Source organism: Clarias gariepinus, chromosome 2, assembly GCF_024256425.1.
Source record: "Clarias gariepinus isolate MV-2021 ecotype Netherlands chromosome 2, CGAR_prim_01v2, whole genome shotgun sequence".
NCBI classification, from domain to species: Eukaryota; Metazoa; Chordata; class Actinopteri; order Siluriformes; family Clariidae; genus Clarias; species Clarias gariepinus.
Window position 1 is genome coordinate 30,148,176 of NC_071101.1, and position 23,010 is coordinate 30,171,185.

Consider the following 23,010-nt stretch of genomic DNA (forward strand, 5'->3'; position numbering starts at 1 on the left):
AGACTGTTGAAACTTCACTGTTCTTCTGCCATCTTCAACAGATTCTTGGTGTTTAGTGTTTGTGTTTCTGGTTTTCCCATTCTATCTGTTTATAACTTGTTTTCTTGATCTTTCCACTTTCCTCTAAACCTCTTTTCTATTTGTATACTTTGCAAATGGAGAGCAATCTGCTCGTTGATTAGCATGGTTTGCCCTGACTCTCACGCCGTTGTTCCTCCTCCGCGGTGAAGCCTTCTCTGTGTAGCGTGCATAAGATGAGTGTCGTCTGTAGCAGTTTCAAAACATCTGCATCCATGAGCCGAGCGGCGTTCTGCTATTGTGGACGCTCCCGTTGTTCATAAACCTCACATGCAGATTCACACACATACACCTTCTGTCTGTCACCTGGACCAATCCTTAAACCTGCAGAGAAAAACAAACAGCCAGGAAAAAAGATTAGGACATCATGTTGGCTCTCATTTAAATGTCTGTAGATAAGCAGAACTACTCTAGAGCAGAGATGTAACAGAATTAGTGCATTATAAACCTCAATATACAAAAGTGCACTCATTAAATTTTGTTTTTCTATTCTGCAGGTTGTCATTAGCATAAGAACAAGTGTTTTAAGTGCAGTTTCAGCTTTTCCCTCTTTTATTCTCTACTTCAAATGGATTAAAGCTTTCTTAATATGGTCAAGATTAACAATTCGGATCATCACCATAGTGTCATCAGTTGTCACTGCTGACACTAATAACACTGACGATTAAATGAACTGACATCTATTTCTGTTTGTTCTAAATGTTTAATTGTCATCTATACCACTTCATCCTGTATTCAGGGTCGCGGGGGTCCTGGAGCCTATCTAAGGAGACTTTGGGCACAGGGCGAGATACACCCGCGACAGGGTGCCAATCCATCGCAGGACACACACACATATACTCACAGACTCATTTACACACTACAGGCAATTTGGGGACACCAATAGGTCTAACCTGCATATCTTTGGACTGTGGGAGGAAACCGGAGTACCCAGAGGAAACCCACCAAGCACGAGGAGAAGATGCAAACTCCATACACACAGAGACGAGAATTGAACCCGGACTCTGGAGGTGTAAGGCGACAGTACTAGCCACTACACCACCGTGCTGCCATGTTCGATTGTATATAGTGAAAATAAACATACTGTACATTGATGAAGCTGCATATCCACTCATTGTTTTTTTGGTTTTGTTTTTTTACCTCCAGCCACTTGTTTATATCTCTGTATCATATCGGTGTATAGAAATGTTTTTACAGATCATGAATTTTTGTCCATATTGCCCACTGGCTATGAACATGGTCTGAAACACCACTGCCAAAGTTTGAGAAATGTAATATATAATGTTTGCATTAAAATCCTGATAGGGATGTGAGGACTCCTTATCCACATGATGTAGCTTCAGGGACATCTGCTTGAGGCAGATGTCTAGATTTCTAGTTTTTGAAATAAATGCTCTAGCTCTGCCCATTACTTCTGTAAGCTCAGGTCTAATGAACTATGGCTCCTAATAGCAATTGTATTCTGACCGAGAACTTTCTTTTATTTTAGGTCTGCCACAGTTTTCTAGCCAACCAGAGAGTGTGTCTGTACATCCTGGAGGTAACGAGGTGCTCATCTGTGAGGTGAGTGCGGATCTCGCTCCCTTCACGCATTGGCAGAAGAACGGCCAGGCTGTTCAGATGGACATGCGTTTGTTAAAGCTGCCCCATGCCGCTCTGGTGATCAGCAACGCTTCACAGGCCGATGCTGGTGCGTATCGATGCGTCATAGAGGGACTGGGACCAGCCAAGATGAGCCAAAGTTCTCAACTACAGCTTTTACCAGGTAACTACACAGAACAAATGCAGGTATAATCTGTAATGTCCAAAGTGAAGTTTCTATATTTAAAAGCAAACACTGATTTGGGACATTGCTATTTTTTTATTTATCTTATAAATTACAGCCTACAAATTATAGTCGATCTCTTTAGGCTACACTGTAAATGCTGTAAAACAAATGTGCGAAATAATACTAGGGGTGTTCAAGTCAAACCAGGACTGTTGGTTGTGCAGAACAACAGAACAAAGTTATGAGAGAACTCCCTTTATCCCGCTATATAATACACTAATGCACTTATCCTAGTGTTCCACTAGTGCTTGGATGCCATCAAGGGGGAAAGCTTTCTGAGTAAACCGGAGCCATGATCGAACTGCATGCTTCATATCTGAAACACTGGCCTCCCAGGAACCCCTTTACTGACCCAAACATTTGTCCAAGTTCCTGTAATGTACGAGTGGTGTTTGTTAATGATTTTGTATACAGCCTTCTTAAAAACCTTCGCACCACTCAAATCTTGGAGTCTCATCACCATACTGTGCTTTACGTCTTAATTCACAGAAAAATTCATCACAAGCCCCTGTTTGACTTGAACATGCCATGTGTCATTTTACACCTCGTTGTGAAGCCCTGGTTTGTCAGATCTTTGATTCTGGAGCTGAGTGACGGTGCAGATTATGGAAGCTCATCAGACTCCTAGTGTACTTGCTTTAGCCTTTCTTTAGTAGAGCATTTAATATCTACAGTAATAGCTGGAAGGTTTGTCAAGATTTCGATTCACTGTGTGAGCAGAAAGCTACGTTACAAAGATTTACAGTGTGGGTGGGATTTATAGACCTGTGTATTAAAGCTTGTTTTTTCCCCTGTTCCGTCTCAGACACCGCCGTTGATGAGAGAATGGAAGTTCTAATAGGCCCGTCTGCTGCGTCCAAGCCAGTGGGAGAGACGGTGCTACTGCCATGTGTGGTGAAGGGTTTCCCACTCCCTGTTGTGCGCTGGCTACGGAACAGCAGGATCATTGATGAGAGGTGTGTGCCCGTGTGTGCATGTGCGCCTTAGGCGTCTCGATCGAGAATGCTCACTCTCTTCATACATGGCCCAAACCCACCCAACCTGAAACAGAGTCAGCAAATATTTCGAGTTTCAAAGAGACCCTCATCTTTTCTCCATGAGCCAGATCTGTAGAATTCAGCTGAGTTTGCAGCTTGAGGCGTCTTTACATACGAGTTCTCAGATGCAGAGTGCTGGAGATGACTATTTTCCCAGCTTCATCACTCAGCTAAGAAATACAATTAACCAATGAATTGAATCATCCGTGCACGAGAGGGAACGTGCGGTATATTGGCTCCAAAGTGGATTGGGGAAGTACTGACAAGTTTCTATCTCTCTCTCTCTTTCACACTCTCTCCTGTACAGCCCACCTACAACCACACACAGACACCATTCATTCTTCCTCTACTCGAAATGTAGTACGGTTCAGTGCTAAAGTCTTAAAAACCATGAAAGACAGTACATTCACTCTGGCTTCAACACAGCCCGCACCATTTACCATCTCGGGATGTACAGCCATTAGCTTGCTGTGGTAGTTGCTCTTAAGAGCCTTAGAATGTACCTCGTTTAAAGCCTGTGGGTTCGGGTTGGGCTCTCTATTATGCACGCTCAGATTTTTTCAGAAGAACTCATTTCGACAAGAGAGAGAGAATGTTTCAGACTGCAAGGGCCAGAATTCCCCGTCGTTACCAGCTCTCATTAAAGGCTGTACCGGATTAGAACATTGAATCAGAAGCACTGTTAATGGTAACCTATTGTTTCTGAGACCCGACTGCGCACCATCGGCCATATCCCACTTATATTCCCAGCGGTGATCTGTATGGATTGTTGGGAAAGTGGTTCTTCTGCTTATAAAGTTATCCCGATAGACGACCGCACACACACACACACGCACACACACACACACACAGCATTGGGAATAGCTGCCAAGACTGACCCTCAGTCTCTTATTTTGGTGTTGGTGTGCTTATTATTTTTACCCTACAGGAATAAACTTAGAGATAAAATCATGGTGTTTGCAACGTGAAAGTGTGTTATCTTAGTGGTATTTGATTAGTAGGCTAAAGGAGTTGCACAGTGTCCTCTATTTTAGGCTGAAGCGTAGGTCTGCCTCCGAGTGGCGCAGTGATAAAGTGCTCACCCTATCATCTGGGGATCGCGGGTTCGATCCCCGGGTGATGCTGTAACCACTCGCAGCCAGAGGTCTAAAGAGAGCTGATTGGCTGAGTGGTCTCAGAGGGGAGGGATGAGAGGAACTTAGTGCTCCAGCAGCCAATGGAGGGGCGCCTGTGAGCTCACATAAGCGGAAGGAATAGATAGCGCTGTCCTCCGAGTGTGTTACGTTGCCCCCAACAGTGGGTGAGCGAGCAGTTGGAAAAGATGCTTTCAGCTGGAGTCACGTGGTTTGGAGGAAACACAGGATAGTCTTCGGCCCTCCTGAGTGGTAGTAATAGCTTATTGTGGTTTAATACAGAAGTTAATGTTTGAGTTGCCCATGTTATTTCTGTGTCTGTGTGACATTCCTCCCATTTCCTGGCACTTAATTGCACCACTAAATTGCCCCTAGGTGTGTGTGCATGTGTTGTGGCATCTTTTTCAGAGTGTATTCTTATTACTTGCACAGTTTTCCAGATCCACAGTGCCCCTACACAGGACGGTTTAGACGGTTCCGTGCTTACAGAAAATGATGAATGAATGTAAATTCAGGCTAAATATTCAGTACACATGCCTCTTTGAGATCGCAGGATGCAGTTAAACATAAAAAACATCCATCTGTCTATTTGTTGTGCATAACATTAACCTGGTCGCAGGGGTCCTGGAGCGTAACCCAGAGAACTCAGGGTACAAGGCAAAGGACACCCTGGCCTTGGTGCCAAACCACTACATGGCACAAGCACATACACACACAAGCATATACCCAGTCTGCAATAAGACGAAATTTAGAAACACCAGTGAGCCCACACTGTATGCTTTTGGTTTGTGGGAGGAAACACACCCAGCACAGGCACTACATGCAAAATTCATGTGCACAGAACAGAGTCAATCCCACGATTCAAACCCGTAACCTTACAAGTGTGAGGCCACAGCGCTTAGGAATAAAGCCTCATGTGTCACCTCAATGTCTATGCAATATATTGTCATATGTTGTTGTCATCTCGCATTGCTTTTCTGAACACGCCAACATGCTGTCCAAGTAAAAATCAAATTGAGTTGTTGATCATGTTTCAGAGGGCCTTAAGGAATTTCTTACCCGTGTTAGTGAGTGTCTATCGCATGACTCCAGTCAGTAAGATTAATGCAAGTATCTTTTTACTTTTTTTCTCTGCCTCTTCTCATGAAAAATGCATGGCGCATTTCCAAAAGATTGGGCTGCAGTTTAAAAGTAGAGTCATAGAAACAGAATGGAAGGGGAGTGTATACACTATGTAAAGCTAACTTCATAATTTAAAATGCATTAATCAAAACATCTCGGCAGACCGTTTGGCAGATTCGCTGTAGTGATATGAGCTCTCATTTCATGTGACGAATAATGTCTCGGAACCCGAGACGATACAGGAAGCTTCTGAGCTGTAAGTACTGCGGAGTATTTCCCAGGCATTCATATTCCTGCGCTTGACTCTAAACTTCCCCTAGGTTATCTCCTTCCTTCTGTACCTCTAATAAATATAACTGGTGATGATTGGATTGATCACATTAAATAGGTGAGTAGTGGGGAGCTGTTTGCTAGCTGATAATGCGAGACATCCCCAACGCATGGCAGCTGCATCCTGATGCTCAGCTCTCTGTGTTCTCTCGGCTCGGCCCGGCTCTTCTCAGCGTGCAGCGACAGGCAGAATGTCTAATTGTAGGTCTTTGCTCATTTGGCGAGCTGAAATGGAGATTGCTGACAGACTCCATTTGCCCTATAATTGCTTCTTTAATGGTCTTCCGACAGCGTAATGCATTCTTGATGGCTCCCCTTGCTGCACTCTGGCCGTCTCTCATACATTCTAATATTGATGCATTATCCACGACGCTCTGACCCCTCAGAAGCCAGGCTATGACTTTTGCTATGTCTGTTCGACCCCTTTGAGAAACTGGAGTTACACGAGTCACAAGTGGATACACGACATTAAGTGTTAGACATGACTTTTCTCATATTGATCGGTTTCCTATCCTTGGGCTCGTAATTTAGAAAATGTAAAGTTTAGGTTCTAATTAGCTTTTTTTCCCCAAAATTTCTTTAAATTGCCATTTTTTTAGGGCAGAATATTTTCATCGCACAATACACTGTTCAGTGCAGAGGTGAACAAATCATAAGTCCATTAGCTGGCTGGCAGAGCAAGTGAACCTCCAGTGTGCTGCACATGTCCTTGTTTTGGCTGCCAAGATCTGGCCAGGCTATAAAGTAGTAGTGCAATATTAAAGGTATGAAGAGTTAGTTTGGAAGCAATGTGTGTTGATACAAGCGAAGGGAAATGAAATAAGTAAGGATAGTGTATAATTTAGGCATTTAGGAACGATAATTGCAAAAATTTTGGCTCTGAGCTGTGGTATTTCCTCATAATGTGACCTCTTGTAGGAAGGTACCCTACCTCTGGCTTGTTGCTCATTAGCTCATTAGTAGCATATGGAAGAAGAGGGAAACTGAAGTGAGTATGTGGTATTAAAGAATTCATTATATTAGCACTCTCACTCAGCACCTCCAGGGTCCGGGTCGATTCCCGGCCAGGCTCGATTCCCATCTCTGTGTGCATGGAGTTCACATCTTCTCCCCGTGCTTGGTGGGTTTCCTCCGGGTACTCCGGTTTCCTCCCACAATCCAAAGACATGTAGATTAGGATAATTGGTGTTTCCAAATTGCCCATAGTGTGTGAATGAGTGTGTGAGTGTGTATGTGTGTGTGCCCTGCGATGGACTGGCCCCCTGTCCAAGGTGAACCCTGCCCTGTGCCCTAAGTCTCCTGGGATAGGCTCCAGGTCCCCACAACCTGCCACTAATTCACCCACACTAATTCACTAATAATGATAACACTAGTTATTATAACTTTAAGTATTTATTTTAGCAATTATGAACTACTTTATTTTATAAAGATCATTTTTAAATGATTTTAAGTCTAACAGATATTTTTGTTATATATCACTTTCCCATAATGTTCACTTGTACTGGAGATCATTGTGAAAGTGAAGCATCTGACTATTGAAGCTTCTGTTTCTGAGCAGAAAGCAGAAGCTTCCGTAAGTCACTTTTATATACTGCATAGGATAATGGAAAGCGATCGTTGGTCAGATATAAAAGGAAATCTTTACACTCGTCTGACTGTATAAACCGTGTGCCTTGCTTGGATGGCCGTGTCATTGGCAAAGGTGGTGTGTGAAAGAGCCGAGAGGAGAGGCAAGAGGGATTTCTACTTCTAAAAGAGAGTAGCTGTAGGTACTGTGGCAATCTATTACAGCCGATATTAAAAACAGTGACACTTTGAAAGAAGTGACAGTGGAGAGACTAAACGATGAAACCTCAGTGGAGTTGGGAAAGAGCGCAGCAGAGCGTGAATAGGGGGATGGCATTGTGATAAAGTGAAGACACACACACTATATTACACTTTATATAAAATGCAGTATTCTGTACTATGCTTTCTTTTTCAGAAGGCCAAACATCATAATTTTCGGTTAAAGTCTTTCTGTTCCAGGATGTAGACACTACACACCAGGAACTATGGTGCGAAATAGATCAAGATTATTTTGGCCAACCTTGATTTTTTTCTACAATTTGTCCTGCACTGGCTTTTCTGTGTATATAATTGATAACCAATGTTAAGGTGTTAATGCCTTATGATGGTAATGTTAGGGCTGCTCAGTGTATAAAGCCCCGGTCAGGGGCCCTGGTTCGATCCTGAGCTCAGATATGTTTCACATTTTCTCACTGTGTTAGTATTTGGTTCACCAGATTCCTGCCACTTCCCAAAAACATCAATATAGGTGGATTGATGCCTCTAACTTGCCTGTAGGTGTGAATGAGTGTGATGCTGTGGAGAGGTTTGAATTGAGGTAGTATTCCCAGCTTGCACCCAGTGCTTTCAGCATCCTCCAAGGCTATAATAAAGATGTTATTGAAAATGAATAGAGCAAATAATCATCTGTAGAACATATGCAAGATTGACCGCTCAAGTGTATTCTTAGTTATAAATAACATTTTAGTGTTAAATTCTTTTATGTTATTTACAAATTTTCTTTAGTATTAAGTTAACTGGTATGCTAGAATACATTTCTTGTGTGCAACCATGGCAGCCTATGTGCAGTGAAAACACCTACACCTCTGCACTAACAGAACAGTGTCTGTACCTCGTAACCCTGTTGAAATTTGAGAAACTCTGCTTGCGCTCGGTGCTTGATTGAAGCTTAATTTAAGTTCTTGGCTCCGGCTCATGTACTTAGTCATGCTTTACCAAAGATGAAGCACTCTGCCCTAGTCGCTTTGATATTCACTTTGATTTATTTCGATCAAAGTGATTTCTTTCCCCCCGTTAACCCTAGTGGTCAATTTTGACATGTCAGGCATAACCAAGCACTTAATGTTAACACATACCTGTATCACTTGAGTAAGTGTATGAGTGCTTTTTACCCCTGTTTGCTCTTAAGCCTTGTGGATCGATAGTATCAGTTAAATGTGACCCACTAAAGTCAGAGCAGTGTGTTTGTTTTCTTCTGTTGGTAATGATTGGCAGTGGGGAGTTGTAACTGTAGCGACTGCTGTAATGAAGCCAAGAAAAACTATGCTCATAACATCCATATGTCATCTCTCTTAAGACATGCTGGAGAATTAGTGAAATAGACTCACCACCAGTGTTGGGTGTAACACTCTCACCAGCAGTGTTAGAGTACTTCAATTACGTTTTGGATCTAACGAGTAATCTAAGGCGTTACAGTAGGTCCACCGCTAAAGTACTCTGTTATTTAATTATTCTTTCAAAAAAGCCAGACAGCAGTCGTTCCCAATCTGTTATCGTGTGTGTGTGAAAGTCGTCCTACAAGCCCCGCCCCCAATAACCCGCCCCCCTCTGTTACTCCTACTGTTATACCCCTATCTCACCTATGCAGTTTGACTATACGAGGACCGACACGCAGTAAGATGGAAACCTAATCACATCACCAAAACTCACATTGAATCCCATACTTACAGTAAGGCCACTGCGCGAAACCGCGTAGGTGAGATAGGGGTATTAGTAGTTAACAGATAATGGGCCAAACTTCGCTAAGTAATGATGGTAGAATAATTATAGGTCTTGACCAAAACAACATACATGAGGAATCACAAAGGAGTTTTCATTTTCTGCAATGGAAAGGTACTCTAACTAGTTACTTTTATCAGAAATTCCCGAAATGGTTGTTTTGAGATGCTTTTCTGCTTAGCATTGTTGTAAAAAGTGGTTACAATAAACTTTTTTCTCCATTTCCACCCACAGACTTGCTTCTAATTTGATTTGTTTTTTTATGTAAATCCAATGACTATTATATGCAAAAATTCCAACAATATATCAGTTTTCTGAAATGCGCAAACCACCGGATCTGGCGCCAACAACCACGCAAAAGTGACGGAGATCATATTTCTCGCTCTTGAGCTTTTTCTGTATGATCATATGCATTGCTGATACACGACTGGCTCATTAGATAACTGCATGAATGAGCAGGTGCACAGGTGTTCCCATAAAAGTTGATGCTTAGTATGCATGATGTACAGTACATCATTTTCTTCCCCATCAACTCATTCAGTGAGGACAGTGTATCCCTGGAATCATAGGATAAAGACGATGAACATTTCACCCCTAATTTTCCAATTTGACAAACTTGATTTCACAGCTCCAGTCAGGTTGACGAAGCAGAACGTGCTCATCCTGAGAAAAACACCTTGAATAGTGCTTCGGGCTGTGTCACCTACACAGTCCTACACAGCTCTGTCTGTCTGGCCCAACTCTGAAAAGCAATTAACCACAGCTTGATACACTGCAGCTGTTCTACCACTCGTTTATTTTTTTTAATTATCCTCCTCTCTGGTGGCTTCTTTTGATCCTCCAGGCTTTTGAGGGTTCTTCTGCACATTTTTGCACAATAGTTGTATGAGGTGCAGGAATTCCTTATGTTCCTCTTCTGATCTTGTAAATTGCTTTAAATGAATGTGTGCCTTTTCCAGCTTTATATGTTGCAAGAAGATATGTCTGTTTTATTATTTAATATACTTCCAGGGGACTTTATAGGTGTTTCAAACACAATGTCTTTTACATTTAAACTGAGCAAATAATTATAAAGAAAGACATGTTTAATGACATGAAATTGATAAGAGACAAAAAGAAAATCTGTTCAGACATTTCAGCTTACCAGTATTAGTACTTTTGTGTGATGTTCCAGCATGAGAATGTCGTTTTCAGCATTGTAGTTAAATTTTGATCCATTCCACTTAGCAAATTGTCTTGAATTCCACAAGGATATGATGGTCCTCGGATATGCAGTTTTCAAATCCGACATTCATTTTCCATAGCATTGGAATCAGATTAACGGCTAGGCCATGCAAAACCTCTTGAGCTATTATAGTCGTATGTTTCGGGTCACTTTCTTGTTTAAACGCCAATTGACTCCATAGATTTAATTTCTTGCCCGATAAGATAAAATTCTTTCGTAACCACTTTATTTTTGTTGCTTTTGATGATGTACCATTTGCAGGGTAGCAGATATCCCCACTTCTGTACTTATATAAATGAGGATATCGCTAATTTTAGGTAAGCATCTTGTTTTTTAGCTTGATTTACTTGCAGTGTAGGAAAAGAGATAAATGTCGTAGAGCGTAATGTAATTCTCAGTGTAATTGTTGTTCCTCCTGCCTTCAGGTCATCCTGTAACTCTTTTTGACTCCTGGCTTCTCTCATACCTCACGTAATTGGTCATGGACAATTAGGCTGTCTGATGAAATGAGACTCCGTCACCTTCACTGTGATTGCTACGTGTTGGGAGAATTATTCCCAACCAGTGGCAATGAGTTTTAATATATACATGAGAACACACACACACACACACTGTACACTTGCAGTCAGAAATTTACATTCGAGAAGGGTCAAATATCCAACCAGAATTCTGCTAGAAGCTTGTTGATAGCAACCAAAGGCGTTTGCATTCTTAGTTTTTCAGCTGCCTACACCAGGTGGTCACCACAGTGTGCACAACTTGGCACAGTTTTTACGCTAACGCTGTTCCTGACACCCTCTCACCCAACCCTCTCTCTTTATCCGTGCTTGGGACCAGCACTGTATCCAGTGGCTGGGGTTTGGGCATCGAACCCGGGCATGGCGGGCGAGGAGAAATCTGCCACTGAGCTACCAACGCCCTGCATTTAAATGAGGATTCCATGATGTTCCATTTTGACACCAGGATTTCCCTGCTACCCCTAAAAATAACTTGTATAAAATAACCAGCAGTGCATAAAAATAAATGCATGTGTTTCTGTCGTAACTGTTTTGAGCAGCTTCAATAGTGCTTCAATAAAGTGCAAAGTTTAGAATTAAAACTTTCTCAATTCTGAGAGAGTGGGATCATAAGGGATTGTTGGGATTTGTGTTGTCTTTAAAGGAAAATTTCACCTACTGTACTTTATAGGCCATAGCTTGAAACTTCAGAACTGTGCGACTTAATACCTGACTGATTACTTGACTTGATATGATGTGTTACATATTTGATGTTCTTTTATTAACGATACATGTTGTACAATCCTTCTGCCCCAGAAAAAAAGACCAGTTCAAAGAAATCAATGAAAGCCCATAGTGCCGTAGCTTTCTTTATCACGATGAGGATATGCAAACCTCTGACCACGACTTGCAATCAGGTCTTGGACAATAATTAACATAAACCTCATTTAGCTGCTCTTTTTTCTAGTAGGTTTGATCAAAGAAACATTTGAAACATTAACTAGTGCAACATTAACGTGGCTTTTAGGATTTTATACAACAAAGATAACTGGCCACACAGTTACTGATCTCGCATGCTTTCCATACTCAGTGTAACTTTAGGTTTAGGAATTCACTTCTGGCTGTGGACCACATCATGCGTCGGTCTATAAACGTTAAGTACACGTACGCGACTTTCATTTGCTGGTGAGCCGAATACAACCTCCTTGGAGAGCACTATAAATACCTCCAGTCAGAAAAAAAATGGATTGACGGTAGTGCTGCTTCTCTAAGGAAGCATAAGAGTGAGACAGAGAACAAATCAGTTTCTATTGCTGATTAAATTAGAGCCTCTCCAAGTCAACAAGAATAAGATGAATGACACTCTTCACAGTCTGTAGTGAGCGGGTAAGATTGGAGCAGGTAGGGATTGAGTGTAGACATCCATCAGGGTCCCACAGGCCCTGTGCACTCTCCTGGACCCGCAGTGGCGCTCTGGTGTCTGGCTATTCATTTTTCGTTCTTCCTCTGTCTTGTCTCTCATATTTTTTACTTTACTTCACACTACTGCCTTGTGCTTAGCAGGAGGTTGTATGTGTAAACCTCAAAAACAAAACCCTAGGGAGTAGTTAGCCTTGGTATTTGTGTTGTCCTTAAAGGAAAGGTGTCAGAATGCAGAATCAATATCGCGTCCTGTTGTGATATCAACCCCTTTCCTGCATTTAGTGGGAGAAATGGACTGACTGTCCAACTTGCCAATAAATAAATGTGTTCTAACAATAATAGTGATGCATAATGATTCGCGAACTTGACATGTCTGTGATAAAAAAAAGAAATTGCTTTATTATGAGTGAAAGTAAGAATGTGTTTCGACAGTCACTTGTAAAAAGGATGCTCATAATTAATCACGCCTAAATACTCACCGATATCTCCAAGTCAAACACAGACATGCTTATATCTCAGTGTCTGCCTACATTATTTGTGTGCGTACACAAAAAAGATAACAGTGCTTATAATCTAAATTATGTCTAGATCTTGAAATGATAGTAATTTCTGTTTCATCTCTATAATTTTGCAGCATGTTCCCTGTCAACTCAAGAAATTATATTCAATTATGTCCATAATCCATGTAATTACATTATACTGTATACAAAGGTTTTCCCAGTATGTCTCCATAGCTCCAAGTCAACTCTTCAGTGATTTGCTTATCACTTTATTACAGCCTTTGTCTTAGCGTACCACTCTTTACTTTACAAAGTTTCTGAAAACCGGTGTCCACTTTACACTTTGAACATTTTCCTGCTTATGTGGGAGATATAATATCCCCAGGAACATTAGGGGACCATCAGGGATCAATTCTTGGTACATTGTTTTTTATCATTTAAATACTTGCTTTAATTTCCTGCATTTTAAATCGATAACATTTTACCACAAATTCCATCCGGTTTTCATCTAGGCCACATTTGCTTATACTCACTCACTTGTCGTCTATCCCGCTTCATCCTATATGCGGTGTCGCAGGGGGCCTGGAGACTATCTCAAGAGACTTTTAAATGAGGCAGGGTGCACCCTGGATGGGGTGCCAATCCATTGCAGAGCACACACCCATACACACACTCACATCCTCATACACTACGGACATTTTGAGAACACCCATTAACCTAATCTGCATGCCTTTGGACTGTGGGAGGAAATCAGAGCATCCAGGGAAACCAACTAAGCACAGGGAAACTCCATGCACAAAGACTGGACGTGGGAATCGAACCCGGATCCTGCAGGTGCAAGATGACAGTGATAACCACTATGCCACCACGCCCACTTTCAAATTGTGTCTTCTGGAAAGAAGTATCTCGATAAACTTTAAGTTCAACAGCAGTATGGTATGCTTCTCATTATAAATTCATAATTTTCAATTCTTTATTGAGTTCTCCTAAAGCTATACATTTCCTTCAGAATTCTTTCCCTCAGGGGCTCCAAGGGGTGCAACAGAAAAAACATCTGAAGATCAGGAGTTTTGCATTCCAATGATGAGATGATGCCCATGGCTGGGAGTCCTAGTGAGAAAAATTGGCTGTGTTCTCGGGGGGTGGGGGTGTTGTGTGTGTGTGCATTCCCACATCAATCATAGCGACACTAGTATACCAGTACAACCCTGAAGGTGCGAGCCCACAGTGCTAACCACTACACCACAGTGGGAATATGTGTGCTGATATGTCTCCCTTTTGTCCCTCTCAGGACAGGCTCCGTATTTAGGATGACCCTGACCAGGATAAAGTGGTTACTGAAGATGAAAGAATGTTCATGGTCTTGTTTTCTTTTACAGTGATGAAAGGTTTGCTGTGATTGGTGGAGGCAGTCTGCAAATTGTGAACGTGACTGAGGATGATGCAGGTACCTATAGCTGCCAGGCAGACAACGGCAATGAAACCATCGAGACCAAAGCAGAGCTTAATGTGCAAGGTGAGTATCTAAAGCAGCACCCGTCTGGTTTTTAGTTCAGTATAGAATGCTCCATTAAACTTCATGGAATTATTATTATTTTTTTTTTTGCTTGGTCTTCAGTTTTAGTTCTGTATAGTGCCATATAGCATATTACCATAATGCACATGGCTGCATGTTAGGTTAAGGTATGTTTCATACTTTCAAGCATTTTTATAAGATTAGGTATACATCAACACTGTATTTTCGGAAGGAAAGAAAATACATGTTTTTGGATATAGGGCCTTTAATGAGTTACCCAGAAATATGTACATTTTTATTCTTATAAATCAATCAGGGACTGATTGTGACTATGAAGCTGCACACATGTTCAAATTATTAGACTACCAGGCTTTTCTTTATAATTTAGCAAATTATATTAAGTATGTCATTTTTCATACCGTGCCTAGCCTGGTGTGTCTCAGCAATGGAATGAAATTGAATGAGTTAGTTGTGTGTTTATATTTAAGGTGATCATTTATTGTCTTTATTGAGGGAAGATACGGTCATTATTTCCTTTGATTCTTTCCCACATTATAAGAAACACTTTCATTACATGCTGTATGTCCGTGTTGATCACTGTCATGTTTTCTGGTTATTTGTGCAACAGTATAAATAAAGTAGGTGCACATCATATAGTGTCAGGTAGAAGCAGAGAGTATGAATAAATAAGGCAGGTACCAGAATCAGTATTGATTCTTGTGTTCCTACCCAGTGTACATTTATCTCAGGTTTTGTGAGTATCAGCAATAATTTATGATAATAGGCACAAAAAAGCGTTCACATCCCCACAGAGCTGCTTTATTCCAGATTTTTTTTACAAGTGCCACTCGTGATGAAATTTCTCGTAAATGAAGGTGTAAAACTGATTGACATTTACGGTACAGAAGACTTTAAGCACAGTACAGTGATGAAACAGTGTAACATCTGATGGTTAAAACATTTTAAAGGCTGTACATCCGTGAATAACGATCCCACCCGAGGTGGCTCGGAGCTCACTGCGTTCAGCAAGTAGAAAGCATTTCTATTAGGTTGCCAACTTGTAGCCAAAAAAATGCATCTCTCTCTTGTGATACACACAATCATTAACGAACACCACTTGCGCATTACAAGAACTCACCAGGGAGTTATTACCAATCTGACCACACTCCAAGCCATTTCCACATGTTTGCGCCTCTAAAGGAGGTCCTGGGAGGCCAGTGTTTTAGACGTGAAGCAGGCAGTCCGTTCATGACTCCGGCGAACTGAGCAAACTTTCTATCTTGATGGTATCCAAGCACTAGTGAAGCGCTGGGATAAGCTTATCAGTATAGGAGGGGGTTATATAGAGAAATAAAGGACGTTTTTACTCTTATAACTGTATTCTGCACAATCAAAAGTCCTGGTTTGACTTGAACACCCCTTGTCCTGAGCTGTAAATAAGAAGGTGGATATAGGAAACCACTCATATACCAACAAGAGCCTTTAGGCATTTTTATGCACAGTTTTATGACCAGTATTGTTTACCTTCTTATCCAAAAAAAGGTTAATTGCATGACTCAGACAATAAAAGTTAAATCAGGACAGTTTCCGATTCATCCATTTCCCTCTGAGACAGCAACAGGTTTTAAGTGAGAGTATCAGGAATGAATAAAGCATGGAAGAGAAAATGACTTCTTTGCCATCATGGTGTGTGTTGGCTGTTGAACCTAATATATCACCTACCTGACCGTAGGGCTGTGTATATGTGTATGTGTGGATATGTGTGTGCTGGTCACTGGAGCTCATCTGTCACCTCCCTGACTGTAGGTGTGGATGTTTTTTTCACCTTATCTGCGACCTCTATTGCTGACTCCTTCAAAAATAGGATGTAGGTCTCCCAGGACTTGCGTCTGGTGATATTTTCCTGCGCTTTTATATGTCCGGGGGATTTTTTTAGTCGTTCCATTATAACGGCTGACAGTACAGGTGGATCTGTTTGTCTCCGTGCTGCGGAAGCTGAGTGCCCAGGAGAGACAGCAGATGTGATTTGAGTGCTGAGTGAAAGGCTTTTGTTTTCTGCCTCAATCACAAAAAGCCCTGCACAGGCAAGATGTTTAAGGTGACATGCAGACAAAAAGACAAAAAAAACCCCTATTTTTAATTCTAGTTATCACCTGAGAGAAATATATAGTGTATTACACACAAGTCGCTGTTCTCTGTATATTGTGTTGTGCATAGGAGCTAAATGTTAAATGAAATTCCATCCCAACGCAATGTGTTTTCTTGTAAATTAAATCCACTAAATGCAGCCTTGCACTATAAGCATACAGATGGCATAACTGCGATAATGTTTTCCTTGTAATACAAATAATTAAGGAGCTCTTAATTATTTAGAGATTTGAAACCAGTACCCTGGTCTCTCATTCTTCTTGTTTTTATGAGCGTTGTATTATTTGCTTTCTCAAGTATATTTATGCATATTATGATCCACATGCTGCTCATACCCTTAAGTATACACTTGCCAACATGAATGCATTATCATTTGTAAACCTTCAGTATTTTTAGCTTTTATGTCGCATTTTATGTTTTTGGCAACTTGCTTCTCTGATCTTAAAATGTTATTAATATTTATGATCTGTATAAAATGAAGTCAGAGGAGGTCATTTCCAGATCATCATTCATATGAATTGGTTTTGCTTTTCATTTACTTATTCGGCAGATCGGAATGAGAATTAAATACCTTTAGTTCTTGTTATTGAGTCTGCAGAATCTGCTGCTAGACATGAATTATGGTGCGCGTTGAGTCCGGGCAGAGTTCGGACCTGTTTTCCGAGAAGCAGTTTGACAACTTCTGCTCCTCCACAGTGAAACACATATAAACAGAGGAGTGTCCCTCTAGATCCTACTCCTCTCCAGCTCCACTATGAACAGATATCATAACATTGGTAAACTCACTTCTGCGCATTACCAGTTTCTTCAAGGCATCAGAGCGCATAAGGGACGGGAATCACCAGTCACCACCCCATACGATATTATCACCATACCTGGATGGTATGGATGTGGATGTTGCGACTAATAAAAGTTAATCAGAGGCTTTTTGACACATATTTTGATAATGTAATGCCATGTGGCGCCATAGAATGCGGTTAGGTTGCATCACTCAGAATCTGTTTTATCTGAAGCTCAGTCGGATCAGTCTGGGTTAATCAAACTAAGTTAAAAAACAGCTAGGTGGATCATCTATAAATGTAATAAATAATTTAAATGTTGCTTTTGCCAATACATAGATCGACACAAAAGAAACGCGATTCATACACTGAATCGTTTTTTCCCCCATGTCATCCCAAATCTTTTTTAAAAGCAACGAGGGAAAGGCGGACACTTGATGCAAAGAAAAATTTGTTAATAAATTGCTAATTACATTTTTAATTACCATTAATTGATTAATGTTTAACAATTGACGTTCCTAATCCAGAGTTGCAACGCCACAAGAAAGGATCCATTTTACGCCTGTTGTTTTTAAATCACCAACCTATCTATTACTGTCACTCTTTGAGTTCAAAAGATTTACATTTTGGCAATGTTGTTATTTGCTTCTATGTTGTTTAAGTAAACATAAAAATTGATTTGAGCAAATGAGAAATTTGTTGTAATGCATTAAAGCCCTTTTGCTTGTACCTGAAACAGGTAATTAATAGTTTTTTTGCACTCATTTTTATGAATTTGTAGTGATTTATGTTAATTCTTTCCCCCTGCTTTGGCCTCCATCTTCCAGTTCCCCCGCGGTTCCTAAAGAAACCCTCGAGTATGTACGCACACGAGGCCATGGATATTATCTTTGAGTGCAATGTCGTGGGCTCCCCTGCCCCCACCGTGAAGTGGGTGAAGAATGGAGACGCAGTCATCCCTAGTGACTACTTCAAAATAGTGGTATGTTGAAAAAAGTCTCCTGATACTGAAGCTAAGTTCATCCCCAGAGTTCTATTTACTAGATTTTTTTTACGATTTGATCCCCATTTTGGGGGGAAAAGCTGAACTGGGTTTTGTCATGTAACGTTAGCTGTTTTCCCCAACATGTATTAGCCCATGATACCGTCTTACCTAATATTCACTGAGCCTCAGAATGTCCTTGTCATAACATCTCTATTTTTTTAGCGTAATTATCAGCTGCATGACCTTGGCTTTGACATTGAAATTCCTCTCCAGCTTCTTGTTTCCCACATGCTAATATAATGATACATGTTTTTCTGTGTCTCTCCTAGAATCAGCATGATTTGCAGGTGCTGGGCTTGGTGAAGTCGGATGAGGGTTTTTATCAGTGTGTTGCTGAGAATGAGGTGGGAAACACCCAGGCCAGCGCCCAGCTCATTATCCTGGATCTGGGTGAGGACTGCACTCACACTTGGTTGATTAGCTCATTTGCTGTTGACCGGGGGGTGAAAGTAGTTTTAAATTCTTGCCGATACTACCACCACACTCTTCATCACTTCATGCTGTTTATAATGTAAACGTATATCAGATTTAACATCCTAGAACAATAACTCAAACGCATCCTTTCACAGTTGCTGTGCGTAGGAAGCAAAGAAGGACATTCATTAGCTTATCTTTTTAAACGGGTTTTCCAGGATTAAATAGTAAACCTTTTACATCTTTGTCATACTTTTTTTTTCCCTAATGAACAACATGTGTAGTATTTAGCCAACTGTGTGATATATTTCATCTATCTGTACTTTCTGCTTCACTTCATTTCTGCATAGTATTGCATTAATACACCACAGTGGCGTGTAGAAGTTGAAGCTCCAACATCGCCACCTGCTGATTATTATGTTTAACTGTCTGATTTGCCTTCCCTCTGTTAAAGTCTTAATCATATAGCAGATGTTTTAAATCAGAACTGGAGCTAGTTGCAGGATTAAGTATAGGATTTGTGTACTTTGTTCACACCACTGGCTAATACCAAATGACTACACCCATATAATTATGCTTATTGAGCAACATATACCCAGATTATGGATTTGATCTTCTTGAAAAACTTTTCACTAGTTTTGGAAAGTGGCTTATGTAGCTGTTAAGTTATTTATTCAGCCACAGCAGCATTCGCCATGTACTGATTTTGGGTGAGAAGCCCTATGGTGCTGTTGGCATGTTCAGCTGTTATTGGGGTTGAAGTCAGGACTCTGTACAGAAATTTCTACCTTTCTAGTCTTGGCAAACTATGTCTTTATGGAGCACACTTTGTGTACATTGCCATTACCAGTGAAGGGAAATTATAATACTACAACATACAAAGACATCCTAGACAACTGTATTCTTGTGGCAAACCCACATATTGGTGTGATGTACAACAAATATTTGGCCATGTAGTGTACACTAATTGAATTCTTTACTTTATTGCAATTACTCCCTGTAAGTGCAGTGGTTAGCCCGGTCGCCTTGCACCTCCAGGGTCTAGGTTCGATTCCTGGCCAGGTTCGATTTCCATCTCCGTGTGCATGGAGTTTGCATGTTCTTCTTGTGTTTGGTGGGTTTTCTGGGTACTTCCCACAGTCCAAAGACATGCAGATTAGGCTAAATGGCGTTCCCAGAGTGTCTGTAGTTTGTGAATGTGTATTGGACAGGATTGGCAGCCTGTCCATGGTGTACCCCGCCTCATGTCTAAAGTCTCCTGGAATAGGCCCCAGGCCCTCATAACCCTATACAGGATAAAGAAGTTTAGATGGTGAGTAAGTGGGACAAACCATTGTAGGTAGATTTACCAAGAAAATGTAGTGGATAAATTACTGAATTTCCAACATACCAACATGTTTGTATATCCAAACAATACATTGTTGGTAATAATTTTAAACTTTAAGTCAAGGTGCCATGAGTTCAGTTTGTTCTCCCAACCATTAAAGCTAACCATTAAATATCAATGGCTGGTTAAATAATTAGCCATGGCACTGTTACTTGTTTTTTCGAATTGATCATTGCACTCAATATATTCCTATTTGTAAGCATCTCCACATGAGTTTTAGGGTTCTCTGTTTTCCCTGCACCTCTCAACAAGCATGCATGTAGGTGGACTGGCAGTGTTAAAGTACATGCATAATGTCATACAATGACCTCCTGTCTCATATAGATTTTATCACTTGCTCACGCTCTGTATGCATCGTGACCATAGCCAGGATCAACGTGTTAATTATTTCTGTCAATTTTCCCCATCACAGAAGGTAAAGTTCAGTTTTCTTTGGTAGACTGTTGCATGGGATGTTTTTGTACGGTCACTGCTTACAGTGAATAAGAGGCCAGTAAATGTATTTTGTCAATGGTTGCTTGAGTGCAAATGCAATAGAAGAGACTTTTCATGACCCTGATTGCACTAAGATTAGGATTTTAAAATGATGTTTTTGTGCAGTCTTATTAGCCAGTGAACTAAACTACTGTAAGGGCCGAAGTCCATTTAACTGTACAAATAGGTCTTTGAGGTGAGTGAGGCATGGAAGGAAATTGCCGAATTACTGCCAGCGTGTGGTTTAGTGGAGGGGGTTTAATAATAGTCCAGGAGTCTTGTGGCTGTTTGTAGTTTCCTGTACTCATAGTGGAAGGATATGCCACAGGTAGATTTGCATGCAGGTACACGCTTCCTTTTTCATGCATTGAAGATCACACGAGAAATGGTCATCTCCACACATACAAACGACTCATGCACACACCATTCTCATGCTCACTCCAGCTTGCTGTCTCTCCTACTTTCTCCTTGTTATTGTCACTCAGAACAGGCACACACTGTCGCACACATCCTTTGCAGTCACAGCGCAAGCACATGTTCTCACACTCATACAGCACATTGGAGGTGCGAGTGGCACTGCATTGATTGTCGTGTGTGTGAAGTCTGCTACGTGCTGCCTGTGTGTTTCTAGGTGTTACACTGGGAATCTCCAGGCAGAGATATAGTACAGTCCTTAGGAGCTCTTCTTTTCAATCTCCAATTAAAAATTCCCTCATTAATTAACAATATGTGTTGCTTCTCATTTACGCTACTGAGCTATAGATTAGCACCCTGTACACTGCTGTCTGTGAAAGTGCATAGTGACAAATGCAAATCTGAATCTCAATGATTTACAAGGTGTTACCGTCTAATAGGATCTTTTCGTGTTGTTTGTAGTGTTATATTCTTCAATGATTTAGTTTTAGTGATCTATCTAATCTCTGGTCCAGTCTGGGAGAATATAGAGATATTGTCAACACACATGTTTGTCTTTGCGAAGTTCAGAGTCCCAGTTCTGAAAGTCATTGTAGGGTTTGTATTCTTAGGGCGTATTGCTCTGACATATGGCAAGCAGACTGAAAAGTTATTAATGGCCTTATGTGGCAAGGTATCTTATATCACTTGCAATATTCTCACCAAACTGAATAAGACCAAACCTTCCACTGGCTGCATTAGTTTTTAGACATTAAAAAGATTTAAGGAGAAACCTGGGCTATGAGAGTCATCTGTTCTCCTTAGGAGAGAAACAGCTTTTAGAAATTTTCTCAGGGATTAAGGTCCTAAAACGTTTTTTAAGACCAAAACAAACCATCAGCCAAACCAATCAATACTAATAAAAGACCAAGACACATACAAATCAATACTAAGACAAGACCAAGACCAATACCAGTCAATACCAAGACAAGACCAAGACCCATACCAGTCAATAACAACACAAAAGCAAGACCCAAACCAATCAATACCAAGACAAGACCAAGACACATACCAGTCAACACTAAGACAAAAGCAATACCCAAACCAATCAATACCAAAACAAGACCAAGACACATACCAGTCAACACTAAGACAAAAGCAAGACCCAAACCAATCAATACCAAGACAAGACCGAGACCCCTACCAGTCAATATTATGAAAAGACCAAGACTCATACCAACCAACACCATGATACAGACTAAGAGACTGATGATAAGACTGAGATAAGAGACACACAAACCAACACGTAAACAAAATCAAGACCCATACCAACCAAGATCCGTACCAACCTATGTTAAGACAAAAAAAGACACCCATAACAACCAATCCTACAGTAACACCAAGACCCATTCCAACAAAACCAAAACCCATGCCAATACATACTTCTCTACAGTTTCAGAATGTAGTAACTTTTCAGAGCCAAGTATTTCAGTGAGATATATTAAGCAACTAAGATATATTAAGTAACTAAAAGGTCACTCCATTGTAGTTCAGATAACTTATGAATAAATGTTTCCAAATATGGAAATGAGACTTAATTCAACAACAGTCATAAGAAATAGTTTGGTGTTCTTTTCCTCAGCATACACAACATTTTATTCACTTACTTTTAGACCAAATAAACCTATAGAAGGATGATAAATTGAGAAATCAGCTTTGTTTCCTATCATTACACTCATGACTTCTCAATCACTGATGATCTGGTAAAAATGTAGCTCATATATAGGGAGTGGTTTGCCCTGCATAATTACCTGACTTGACAGTCATCAGCTCCAGTCTCACTTCTTCATACCATTCTATGTCTTTTTCCTAAAGCTATTGATAATGTATTTGTTAACTGCAAATAATGTGGTGTAGATGCCAGAAATGAAACCCCTATAATGATGTCCTTGAGCTTTAAAAGACAGAAGTGCTAAGCCCTAGTATTCCATTTAGACCAGCCAGCCCCGATGCTGAGACTCTCTCGCTTTTTCTTTCTATCTCTCTCTTTCTCTCTCGATCTCTCACTGTACTCTCTTCATCCTCATGATTACAGGTAAAAGCGTGTTCTTGTCAATT

The 23,010-nt window shown here is 40.7% G+C and overlaps 1 protein-coding gene across 7 annotated transcripts in view; it reads left to right on the forward strand.

Moving 5' to 3' along the window:
• Positions 1-23,010, forward strand: part of LOC128516958 (neogenin) — a 118,867-nt gene that overhangs the window by 71,944 nt on the left and 23,913 nt on the right. For all 7 annotated transcript variants that reach the window (XM_053490695.1, XM_053490660.1, XM_053490710.1 and 4 more), the window contains exons 3-7: positions 1,568-1,843; positions 2,712-2,862; positions 14,116-14,252; positions 18,007-18,161; positions 18,494-18,614. In XM_053490695.1, coding sequence (XP_053346670.1) covers positions 1,568-1,843; positions 2,712-2,862; positions 14,116-14,252; positions 18,007-18,161; positions 18,494-18,614 — 840 coding nt within the window. The remainder of the gene's footprint in view (positions 1-1,567; positions 1,844-2,711; positions 2,863-14,115; positions 14,253-18,006; positions 18,162-18,493; positions 18,615-23,010) is intronic.